The 13,505-nt window shown below is 42.2% G+C and overlaps 1 protein-coding gene across 1 annotated transcript in view; it reads right to left on the bottom strand.

Annotated features, from left to right (window-relative positions):
- Positions 1 to 13,505, bottom strand: part of TBC1D22A (TBC1 domain family member 22A) — a 123,748-nt gene that overhangs the window by 19,907 nt on the left and 90,336 nt on the right. The window contains exon 12 of the mRNA XM_056846693.1: positions 2,061 to 2,156. Coding sequence (XP_056702671.1) covers positions 2,061 to 2,156 — 96 coding nt within the window. The remainder of the gene's footprint in view (positions 1 to 2,060; positions 2,157 to 13,505) is intronic.

The raw sequence follows: 13,505 nt of genomic DNA, 5'->3' as shown, positions 1-13,505 counted from the left end.
GGGTTGACCACACTTTAATATGTTCCCCATAGCTGAGTTTCCATAACTTTAAGCACCTTTCAGTAGGGATGTGACCATGATAGACTGTTTTGAATTCCTCCACTTACATAGCCCACTCTTGAATGGATCTTGAAGATGTGCCGCTGGATTAGAACCAGCTGTTAGTTGAGGGAGACACAAGAAATCCTGAGCAGACCTTGTCAAAAAGGACTTAGTTGGATTTTGAAGTCTCTGAGATCTCTAAGCCTACACCACCAGGGCCAAGACCAATTCAGTTGGTTTATCCTGGGACAGTATTGAGCAGTGGGTGGACTGAATCCATTGTCTCTCTCGTGCTCTCAACACAGCACCTGCCTGCCATTGTTATGCTGCGGATCCCCTAGGGTAAGTTCCCCATCCAAGCCTTCCTGAAACACCAGCAATCTCTACTCACTTGCCTGCTCTCTGTTGCTCTGCTCGGTAGAGGCTGATGTTGCTACTGGTGGCCATTAGCGTGCCAGCATGGTGTAGTGGTCAGGAGAGGTGGACTCTAATCTGGAGAATCAGGTTTGATTCTCCACTCCTCCACATAAGCGGCGGACTCTAATCTGGTGAACCAGGTTGGTTTCTCCAGACCTACACATGAAGCCTGCTGGGTGACCTTGGGCTAGTCACAGTTCTCTCAGAACTCTCTCAGCCCCACCTACCTCACAAGGTATCTGTTGAGGGGCGAGAAAAAGGGAAGGTGATTGTAAGCCTGTTTGAGACTCCTTAAAGGTAGAGAAAATTGGGGTATAAAAACCAGTTCCTCCTCTTCTTTATTATTGCTCCCTTGTTATGGCAGCAGTAAGTGCCCCTGGCTGTTGCAACCCATCTTTTGTCTCTGCCTAAATGGAGGACAGTCTTGACCTGGATAGCCCAAGCTGGCCTTATCTCATTAGATCTCAGAAGCTAAGCAGGGTCAGTCCTGGTTAGTACTTGGATGGGAGACCACCAAGGAATTCCAGGGTTGCTACAAAGAGGCAGGCAATGTAAACCACCTCTGTTCATCTCTTGCCGTGGAAAACCCTATGAGGTCGCTATGCAACGGGGTCTGTGTCACTACATTACTTCTAGGGAAAACTCAAATTATGTAGAGTAGGTCTAGGAGTTGCTGGGGATGCCGGGGGTGGGGGGGAGAGGTGCAGACAGCATCTTGCCCAGAGCAGCCCAAACCTGGGGCCTGTTCCAGCCTCCCCACACTTGCCAAAGATGATGTTAAATGTGGCTAGTTGTTCTTAATCCAATGGGGTGGTGCTCTCATATTATCCCATTCCTAAAAGAATAAACCTGAAGGGACTTAACAAAAGCAGATCAACACAATCCACTGCCAGTGAGCCAGAACTGACAGCAGGGGTCCCGGGAGAAATAGCAGTGGTTTCCAGGGAATGGGTAAATGGCAGCTCAGCAGCTGGGTGATAACGTTCAAGGTGGTACAACTTCTTTACATGGGGCAGCATTCCACAGGAGACATCCATGTGAAAACCAGTCCTTGCAGAAGTGAAAATGCTAAAATTACTCCTCCCAGCCTGCTTGCACTATGTGAAACCAACTGTATCCCCACTATCTTTTAAACGTGTGCAAGATGTTGCTGATGATCTAATTTCATAACCAAATTAAATGAAACCATGTGAACGCTGTTCGACATTCCATCGATCCACATGGCACTGTTATTTCATTAAAAATATACTGAAGCACCATGTTTTGCTACAAATGAGTTACTACTGAGCTACTGCTTGTACAAAAGGTACTGGGCTGCATAAATTTTCTTTTCCTCTCGCACACTGCTGGATTCAACCGTTGAGGCCGAGATGCTTCCCAAAGTACTTTTTGCTGGTGACTGATGAGGACTGGGGTGAGCGGGGGCCCACAGCCCTCTTTCCGGCTTTTCCGGATAAGCTGGCAGCCACCTCTGAGCTGCTGCTGCTGCTCTCTCAAAGCAGGAAAGGTATTCTTTAAAGTAGCTGCATGAACCCAGTTTCTAGAGACACAGCTGCTCATTAATAGTATATTTCACTTTGAGGAAAGAAATATTTACTCACTTGAAAGTCTTTTTCCTCTAGGATCTCCCTCTTCCATCTGACAAGGAAGGCAGCACAAACGTATAAGTGGAAGTGAGAAAACCCCTCTGGTTCAGACTGTTTGTAAAAAACAAGAGAGAGAAAGAGCTAAGTTACATGATCAAAAGTTAACAGGAGTATTGTGATACATTTAAGATAAAGTTCTGCCATTGTTATTTTAGCCATCCTCCAAATAATCATTTTCAGAGGCAATTTTTAAATTATTAAACCCAACTTCCAAATCAGAGTCCAGAGAGGTTGATCCTTATTAAGCAAAAAGTTGAAATTGCTCACTAGTAAGCAAGCACTTGCAGAATGGATACATCTCCCATATGAATAGGTTGACTGATGAAGTATCAAACATGCAGTAAGCATCTAAACTCACTCCCCCCACCCCCAGCTGCACAGGGAAGCAAAAACAATGACAACTTCCTCTGATTCTCATTCAACTTTTTTGTGCTACCAGGAAATTTAATATGCCTTTGAGGGGTTACATTGGAAGAGCTCAGCTTACCAGCAAACATAAGACACTATCATACAGGTGTACACTGTGGATCAGGGCAAAAAAGGGCAAAATATTGTGCATATGGACCACAGATGTCAGATGATGCAATGGATCCAGACTAAATTTTCCATTGGCAGAATGGCACTTTCCTGCCTTCCTCTTTCCACAGCAGCCCACTGATCTCTACAAAACACGTTCTTAGGAGACCGCAGACTCTGAGGAACAACATCATGGGTTCTGCACCAGGAAAGGGGAACTGGAAGAAAATGCTGATTTAGTCTGGATCCAATTTGATTGTTTTCACCAATAAAGCTAAGCGGGTAGCCAAAGTGCATAGAAATGACTGGCTTAAATGTATACCATGTTACTTAAAGAAGCCCAAAAGGAAATTATGTAGTGTACATTGTCAGGAAAGGCTCCATTTTCACATTTTTAATTTTAACAAACACACACACACAACAAAGTCTAAACGAAGCCTATCACAATCTGTTTGGATACAAAATAACCATGGCTGAACAAAGTCAAAATACAGCTTTAGCCCCTTCAGGAAGAAAATAAAGAGTATGAAGGAATTAAGTCCCATCTATCTCAATCCAAAATACTATATTGAGTCCATTTTCCTGGTATCTTTGTTACTTTCCAAAGCAGTAAGTGTAATCAGGGAATACATCTCCTTTATTTTCTTGGACCATTGCTGTATCTTAGGAAAGTTATCAGACTTCCAATATCTGGTGAAAATCAACCACAAAAGAAAGACTGAAGTTTCTGACGTGTAAACTGAGTATGCGTCAACATAACAATAATATAAGTTGTTGATACAGAACATTACTAGATGGTCTTCAGCCATGGACATGTAAGTAAATATGGCTGTCTTCTTTATTTATTATCTGATGGGAATAAACTTTTGGTAATTTTGGACTGGGGGAAAAACCTGAGTAACTTTTATAAAAAAAATCACAGAAAAACCATCTCTCTCAAGGTGGTTTTTAAAAACAGGGTGAAACTTGCAAAGCATGCCCAAAATCTGAATTTATTCTTGATATTTTTCTCTTCCACACTGCTGTTCAATACTGTTTTCCGAGTCTCTTTTAAATTAAATCAAATAGGCTTAGGTATTCAATTCATTAAAGGAAAAATGCATATTCCCTTTAGATTTAAGAATTCATCATGATTCAGAGATAAAACCAGGCAACAAAGTATTTCAAATGGATAGTCTTGGACAGTTTTGAAAATTGAGCAAAACACCTAATGCATAATTGCCTTTCGTAACACCTGCTGCCTATTACAACTTTCCATTTGCAACTCTTAAAGTTACAACCATCTTTAAAACGTACAAAAACTTCAGGCCAAAAATCAAATATAAACAATGACCTTGATTTCAATATTTAAGCAAAAGTTCTTAAGACAGATGTACAGCCTTCCACAAGACTTATTCAGAGCATATTAGGCGTGACTCGGAGCGCATCATCACAGACGCATCTGCCACCATCAATAAAAATCATTTAGACGGTTAACATCACAAATATCCCATTGCCTTGCAAAAAAAAAAATTGTTTCTGTGGCCAAACTCAAAGCTATTATTTCAGACTCCATCCCAAGATCTTATGAATTAGTCAGAGGAGCAGGGGAGTGGGGGAGAGGAATGAATAGACCGTGCCCCACCAGATAAAGAGGATATTTTTTTATCTATGGAATTAGGGTTAGAGTTGCATCCTTTTATGATTGCACCAACGCCGATTTCCCTGTTAAGTTGTTTAGTTTACATGGCTTCTAGTAAAAGGGTCAATTCCCAGCCTCAAAAGGGCGAGAAACTTATCACCACTTTTAGATGATTTCTAGCAACTTTTAAAGTAATAACATTTTAGATCCCCAATATGAATCTTAAAGGCATCAAATATTAACAATATCCTTTCAACTATTTTTAAAGTACCATACCATTGTGGTTATTAAATATTTAATAGAATACCTCCAGCTCTGAATAATTTCTCATCATCAAAAATTCCTATGCTCCGAGGGCAGAAACACAAAATATTTTCTAGGGAAGCAATTATGTAACATTCCTCCAGATAAATAGGAAATTCTATACTTGGAACAGAAACAGCAAAAAGGTTACCTTGGTAGCAAGCCTTACAGCTAAACAGATCTACCCCAACCACATAGAAGGGCAGGGTAAGAATCTGATTTGGCCAGTGAAAGAAGTAGGTTGTGACGTTGATACAACTCTGCCCCAGGTTACACACGCATAGTCTGACCCGTACCCTCTACCGCACTTGTTTTCTCTCCAATACCAGAAGCAACATCATCTGGTTAGAAAAGCAGATGGGAAGTTTATGTGACAGTTTTCTGTTCTGGTTCTATTTACGCACACGGCAGTAAATCCTGATCTGGCCAGATCCAGTGAACTTCAGGAGAGGTTTTTGTGTGAAGAGGGGAGACTGGAAAAACCCGGGATTACGTGCAGTGTTCCACAAGCAGCCCTTGGCCAGAAACAAGAATGACACCATGGAATCTAGCTCATGGTAAGCATCTTGGTCCTCAAAGCTCATCACGTTTACATCCAAAAGTTCTCTTTAGAATTTCTGTTCTAAACTGAAGAGGCTTCGGTATTTTAAATACAATCACATGTTACTGTAGAAAATTACATGCAAGAACAGAAATGTACTAGAAGAGAGAAATGTTAATTTCTTTTAAAAATTATGTTAAGAGCCGCTTAAACTGGAAATTATGCTCCTTGGAGGGTGGTTGGATCCACCCTGGCATTCTTAGTTTTATGACCAGAGTGGAGCAACAGGCATAGGGGAGCATGAATCTCACATCCTTACACTTTCACATATAGTCAGAGGAATAATTTAATGGGAAGTTATTTTCACAACACTTGTCCAAAACAGGCCTTTTAAACTGCAAAACAAAGAATTTCTACACTCTGGCAAAAAGGCCCTATGATCATAGACAACCAAAATTGAAATTTTACTTTGGAAAATACAGTGATACCCTAACGAGAAACAGTCAGGTGCATGATGAGTTAAGAATGCAAGTATCCCAGTTTTATTCTAAGAACATGCACCAAAAATTAACAACATTTAGCATTCATGGGGGGTGGGGGAATGACAGTTATCTGGTTGCCTCCTGTTTTTAATTGTAATAATTAAATGATTATTTGCCATCTGTTTAAATGTTCATCCTGCAATTTATAAGCCACTTAAGCACTAGAAGATCACCTCTGCTGTAAATGATCTTCCCTCCAGGGAATAAAATATAGATATTCCCAATTGTTGAGCCTCCTTACAAAAGTAATGGCATTCATCAGCGATTTTCATGTGAGCTTTTTACAATGGCCTTGCTACTTTGACTGCAACCAGCTGTAAAGCTCCTTTATTCTGTTATCACATCCGCACGAGGGAATGAATGCCAAGGCTTCAATAGTCCTGCTAAGGAAGCGCCGTCACACAGCCAGAATAGCAATGAGCCAACTTGATTGAAGGCATCTTTTTTAGCGCTTGCTTGCTTGTTACGGAATGAATGGCGAATGCTAAATAAATAAATGCTGCTCAGGTGCAGACGCTGAGGGTGATAGAGAAGCATATAAATAATATATCAAGTAGAGCATGTCACAGAGTTTAAAGAAAAGGGTCCAAAGTTGATATAGGTGATGTAGCATCATAAGAGAGATAAAACTGACAGGTCTTCTATTGCATTTGAAAAAAGGTACAGAGGAAGAATCCTTGATTAAATACTTAGTCACTCAACAATGAAACATTCAGAATTTTAAGCCAGCTTCATAGCTTTGGGTCCTAAGTCACATGACCACAGCAACACTCTCAGAAGGAAGCATCCCCACCTCCTCCTGTAGCAGCTCCTCTTGCCTTCTACAAGTAGAAAAAGCATTAGGAGCTATTCCATAGTTGCTATAATACCTGATCAGATTTAAAGCTATGGGGTGACCCACAGAGGAGCTTTCATGGTTCCTAATATGAAGACAACTGAGATGAGTCACTTATGTACAACCTCCCCCCCACCCGAATCCTCATTTCTTTTTGTCGTTTACAGCTGTGCACAAACAATGCCTTGGTCTGCAGGAATAAAAAGTTAATTTGTAAACATGAACAGTTTGAAATGCAACTTTTCTTTTGCCATTAAGTCACAGCTGACAGACAGTGACCCCATAGGGTTTTCAAGGCAAAAGACGTTCAGAGGTGCTTTGCCATTGTCAGCCTCTGCGTAATAACCCTGGTATCCCTAAGTGGTCTCCAATCCAAATGCTAACCAGGGCCAACCCTGCTTAACTTTTGAGATCTGGCTAGCCTGGGTTGTCCAGGTCAGGTGAAATGCAGCGTGGGAAATTTTATATGACTCCACCTACAAAGGCAGAAATGTTTTATTCCCCCTTGGGTTACAAGGAAGCAGTCTCTCTCATGCAACTGGTCAAAAAACAAGTGCCAATAAGGCAGCACAGTGGACTTGTGATGGCTTGCTGACAATAAAGCCACCTATAGAATAAGTGACTCTCATTTACACCTTTGCAATTTGGAAGCTAGACTATTGTAATACACTCCAGACGTGGTTGGCAGTTTGTAATATCCAGTACTACAATTTGCCTCCCTATTGGAATAGGTCGCCAGGAGCATATTACCAAATGGCTCCAGCTTCTATACCAGCACTCTATTGTCTTTAGATTCAACTCAAAAGTGCTGATTATAACCTATACAAAGCACTAAATGGCTTAGGCCCCAGCAGACTGTCGCTACTTTCATCTCCCACCACAATCAACTAGGAAGACCTTGCAAGTCTATTGGCTGCAAACCAATTTACAAGTACAAACACAGTCTCAATGGCTGTACTGTGGAATGTCATCCCCATGGAACCGCCCAGTCAGAGCATTGTCCAGCAACTTTTAAATGTATTAATTTTATTTAACATTTACCTACAAAGATAACATACATTGTAGAAATTCACAAACCTTACAAGAACCTTACATTTTTACACAGCGGCTGAAGAGACTATCCACATCAAGCCAGAGACTTTTTTCCTCTGGTTTTTGCCAAAAGCTTCCTACATATTGCCTAGTTAAATGTTTCTGATTGCTACCCTTTTGAAATCCAATTCACTGTGACAGTGATCTACACTTCCCTTTTGCATCAGGAACAGTGGACACGCACGCTAACAGGCTTACCACTTCCAATCCCTAATAGTTTTTTTTTTGGGGGGGGGAGAATGCTCTAGAAACTCCACCAAGATTAGGTAAACACAGATCAGTTTTGGCACCATTGGTTGCCCTGAGAAAGACTGACAGGAAAGGTCCACAGCTAAATTAAAATTAATGCTGGCATCATCATGCCTTTTCACCTCAGCTTCTTGAAACAGAGGTCCCAACAGACACAGTCAACATCAAACAGAAAGTAAAAAAGCTGGGTTGCAACCTTAATGATTATTTTGTAACCAGATGGGAGTTCCAAAACAATGGGCATTTTTTATTTTTGTGTAAAAAGCAGGTTTCAAAGCCCCCTTTTAACTTTTGTTTTCATTTGAAAAAGTACTCCCATGTTCTCGAAATTACAGCTGGGCACATATTCAACCTGTGCTTTGCCAGCTGCACTGGCTTTGGATTGAATTCTGGATCAGGTTCAAGAGATTGTTCTTTACCTTAAAAGCCCTAAATGGTCTTGTATTTGTGGGACTGCCTCTCCTGTTATTTACCCCAGAAAGCCTTGCACTCTTCTTCGGATAATCTCCTGGTAATCCGTGGCCCAAAGTCTATATGGCTGCCCTCAACCAGGGCCATGACCTTTTTGGCTGTGGCCCCTACCTGAAACTCTATCTAGGGAGACCTGGGCCCTAATGGATCTCTCTTAGTTCCAAAGGGCCTATAAAGCAGAGATGTTCCACCAGAACTACAGTGGAGGACAGCCATGGTTTACATCTATAACGATCTAAACTGCTGGTCTGGATGCTGAACCCCCTTTCCTGCTCTTTCCATCGGCTTCTCTTTCCCAGCCCCCTCTTTGTCTTCAACTGGGCTACGTATGTGGGTTTCATCTCCCCGTACTGTTTAGAATATTGGATTCAGATATTGTTTAGTTTTGGGGAGCTGTTGTTTTAGGCACCTTACCTTAGACTTATAGTACATCTTTATATAAGTATGTTTTTCTGCTATATTCATATTGTAAAGCATTATGAACTGACTTTGTCTCCTTGTTGTATGCTGCCCTGAGCCCTGCCTAGACAGGGGGAGGGCCCCTGGGATAGAAAGAAAATAAATAAAAATAAAATAATTTCCTATTCAGGAAGTACCTTGCAGTATTTATTCTACTCCATTATGTGGCTCAGACACAGGGTAAAGTCACTTAAGGACCACCTATAATACCATACTGGCATATAATTGCAGGAGAGATAACCTTATTTGGGTTTTCCGAGGTCTGAGTTGATTTTTCAATAGGGTGGAAAGCAAGTATGCTTTCAGTTCAGATTGCAACTAGTCCAGAAATGCCATTGGTTAGAAATTAAAATAAAATCTATGATACACAGCACATTTAACCGCTTTTTCATACTGCTATTTTTGAGTTGCGGTTCACCCCCCCTCCCCATTTTAGCACAGGAAAACAGAAATCTCTACTGCCTCTGCCTATTTTCTATGTGCTCCTTTACAAGGGAGTATCTGTATTAAAACAAGCTGGAGACACGGGACAAATTGCAGGAAAGGGGAACAGTTTGGAAGACACCCCCCACCATTTCCAAAATCTCCCCACTAGGATTCTACTCATAAGCTTCAGCAGGGTAATTCCCCACCCCCCAGTTTTATCCCCTTTAACCCATACTCAGCAGCTCTGAGAACTCTGTGCTTCTGGAACACATTAAGCCCTCGCCAGGCACTCTCCCCCAGTTAATTTACAAAGCCCCATTATTCTGCATACCTGCAGAGTTCCTCAAGGCTGCAGGAACCTCTGTCTTGTTGATAGGTGGACTGGTTTTGCTGCTTTTGTTATAAAGGGGGTGAATGGAGTCACTGTACTATTAGGTGCTGCCAAGTATATAAAGGCATTATTAAAAGTCGGCAAAGATAGCAAGTGGTACATTTATATTAGTTAAATTTATTGTAGTTGCTCAAAGATCACATCACCATAATGTCACTCAACAAAACAATTCCAGCTAGGGAGACATACTAGACTGGATCCTCTTTCTTAGAAGAAACTCTCAACAGAATACGTCTCATATTGCTGGCCCATCAATTCAGGCCCCCAAAAGTGGACAGATGTAACTGGTTCTGGAAATTTGCAGCAGCCAAGGGTACTAAAGAGATTACTTCTATTTTTCTGCCTTTTAAAAATGTTCTTCAGTCTGCCCTCACTTTTCCTAACCTACGCATAAAAGGCAAATATCGATCCAGCATGTTTGAAGAACAGCATGTTGCTTGATTCATGCTCCCATAGAACTACTCTGAAAGTATTGTTATGTGAGCGTCGATTTGTTTTTAATTTGATTGTCGCTTCTTTTCTTAAGCTGTAACTAAATTTTTAAAAGGCCATTCACATCCCTCGGCTGCTATGGAAGCGCAAAACGCTCTCGGGTCAACTGGAATGAGCTGGCTGCATCAGTCAAAGACGCAGGCTTGTAACAACATAACGCTCTTGCACAGCAGATGGCCCAGTCTCTGGCTTAAAGATTTTCCACATTTTCTATGCAAAGGAAAGGGGTAAGCAAAGGAAAGAGGCCCAGGAAACAGTAACAGCACAGTAGCAAAACCACCGGGGGGAGGGGAGCGCACACAGAGGAGTGGGGAAAGCCTGAAAGAGAGCTTTAAAAAGTGACATATTGGCAGAACAACGTGGAAGACAATTTTTCATGGGTGGGGGGAAAGATGTTAGCTCCAAAAAAAGAGTGCACAAGTTGTGTGCATAAAATATTATGTGAGAAGCATGCACCAAAAAATGACACCTTAGAAACTGCTGCCGTCAAGTTCCTAGGTCACATTTTCTAGGAATCACAGAAATACAGTGTGTGCAACTTGCAGAAAAACAGTTCTTGACAGAGCCTGTCACACTTAGTACAAGTGGGGCACATTAACATGCTCCCCTATGAGAAGACTGCAAGAACCACTTCCAGACTTCTAAATGCAGTTTCCAGAGATAAGCTATATATTTAATTTTCCCATTTCAGGATACCTTTTAGAGGATTTATTGAGGTTGGGTTAAAAAAAATGGAATGACTATTTCTAAACAACAGAGCTGCAGTTGATTGGGTGGATGTACTTATTACATTTTTAAACTGCCCTGCCTGTAAGGAACTTCAGGCAGTGCCCAATTCCCCACCTCCAGCATCTTGTCCCCACAACTCTGTGAGATAGCATGGGTTAGAGACAGCAGTTCACCAAAGCTCTTCCAGAGAGCTTCATGACTGCAAGAATTTCAAATGTGCTCTTTCAGTCAACCCCAATATATCACACTGTCTCTCTGCTTTTTCTCTCTTTCTTTTTAGAATTACACTTTTGGAAAAACTCCCCCAAAAGTATAAAACTATTAAGAAATATTTCTGCATCAATACTCAAAAAGGTAAGGTAAAGGTCCCCTGTGCAAGCACCGGGTCATTCATGACCCATGGGGAGACGTCACATCCCGACGTTTTCTAGGCAGACTTTGTTTGTGGGGTGGTTTGCCGTTGCCTTCCCCAGTCATCTTCCCTTTACCCCCAGCAAGCTGGGTACTCATTTGACCGACCTCGGAAGGATGGAAGGCTGAGTCAACCTTGAGCTGGCTACCTGAAACCGACTTCCGTCGGGATCGAACTCAGGTCGTGAGCAGAGCTTTTGACTGCAGTACTGCAGCTTAACACTCTGCGCCACGGGGCAATACTCAGTGACCTTTAAATTGCGATTTCTCTTTTTGTGGCACCCCAATAACATAACCTGCAACCCTGCTTCTCCTAGTGGCAAGGTGCATCATGTAGATCCTATCGTTACTAGTCCACTCTTACGATAAAATGATTTTACTAAACACAGGTAAGGTGTGGCAGGACTGCATCCAAGCATCACAGTGTTTCCCAAAAGTCTGTTGCTCTCCTACAGTTTCCTCAGAAACCATTACGAGACTCTAATTTTTTCACAGAAATACAGAAAGAAGCGTGACTCACTTGCATTGCTTGTGTGTTGTGCTGTTAAGTCATTGGCAACCCTATGACTCAATGACCTCCAAAATGCTCAGGTCTTGCAAACTGAGGGCTGTGGTTTCCTTTAAAGAGTCAAGCCATCTCATGGTGGGCTTTCCTCTTTTTCTGCTGCCTTCAACTTTTCCTAGCATTATTGTCTTTTCCAGTGACTCTTGCCTTCTCAGAATGCGACCAAAGTATGATAGCCTCAGTTCAGTCATTTTGGCTTCTAGGGACATTTCAGGTTTGATTTGATCTAGAACCTACTTATTTGTCTTTTTTTGGCGGTCCATGGTATCCATAAAACTCTCCTCCAACACCACATTTCAAAGGAATCTACTTTCTTCCTATCAGCTTTCTTCATTGTCCAACTTTTATACCCATTACTACAAGCCATATAAAGCTGTCCTAAGTATACATTTTTGGGTCCTATAGGATGCTTCTCTGCAGACATACAGTGAGGGAAAAAAGTATTTGATCCCCTGCTGAATTTGCCCATTTGCCCTCTGACGAAGAAATGACCAGTCCATAATTTTAATGGTAGGTTTATTGTAGCTGTGAGAGACAGAATAACAACAGGAAAACCCCCAGAAACCCAGAAGACAAAAGTCAGAGATTGATGTGCATTATAATGAGTGAAATAAGTATTTGATCCCTTTGCAAAAGATGACTTAGTACTTGGTGGCAAAACCCTTGTTGGCAATTACAGAGGTCAGACGTTTCTTGTAGGTGGCCATCAGGTTTGCACACATCTCAGGAGGTATTTTGTCCCACTCCTCTTTGCAGATCCTCTCCAAGTCAGTAAGATTTTGAGGCTGATGTGTAGCTACTCGAACCTTCAGCTCCCTCCACAGATTTTCGATGGGATTAAGGTCTGGAGACTGGCTAGGCCACTCCAGGACCTTAATGTGCTTCTTCTTGAGCCACTCCTTTGTTGCCTTGGCCGTGTGTTTTGGGTCATTGTCATGCTGGAATACCCATCCTCGACCCATTTTCAATGCCCTGGCTGAGGGAAGGAGGTGCTCACCCAAGATTTGACGATACATGGTCCCATCCATCGTCCCTTCGATGCGGTGAAGGTGTCCTATCCCCTTAGCAGAAAAACACCCCCAAAGCATATGTCCCCCTCCATGTTTGACGGTGGGGATGGTGTTCTCGGGGTCGTAGGCAGCATTCCTCCTCCTCGATTTCACCCAGTTCTCCTCTGGGTCATTCAGATGTGCATTGGCAAACTGCAGACAGGCCTGTACATGTGCTGTCTTGAGCAAGGGGACCTTGTGGGCTCTGCAAGATCTCAATCCTTCACGGCGTAGTGTGTTACCAACTGTTTTCATGGTGACTATGAGATCAGCTGCCCTGAGATCATTGACAAGTTCCCCCCGTATAGTTCTGGGCAGCTTCATCACTGTTCTCATGATCATTGCAACTCCACGAGATGAGATCTTGCATGGAGCCCCAGACGGAGGGAGGTTGACAGTTAGGGTTAGGGTTGTCACCTTCTCACCAAGCTGCTTGGCAATAGCCTTGTGCAGGTCTACAATCTTGTCTCTGACATCTTTGGACAGCTCTTTGGTCTTGGTCATGGTGGCTAGTTTGGAATCTGATCGATTGATTGCTTCTGTCGACAGCAGAACCCTAACCCTAATCTGGCTGGTTGATAGGGGATCAAATAATTATTTCACTCATTATAATGCACATCAATCTCTGACTTTTGTCTTCTGGGTTTCTGGGTGTTTTCCTGTTGTTATTCTGTCTCTCACAGCTATAATAAACCTACCATTAAAATT

Source organism: Euleptes europaea, chromosome 3, assembly GCF_029931775.1.
Source record: "Euleptes europaea isolate rEulEur1 chromosome 3, rEulEur1.hap1, whole genome shotgun sequence".
NCBI lineage: Eukaryota > Metazoa > Chordata > Lepidosauria > Squamata > Sphaerodactylidae > Euleptes > Euleptes europaea.
The sequence above is the reverse complement of the archived record's forward strand: the minus strand, read 5'-3'. Positions and strand labels throughout refer to the sequence as shown.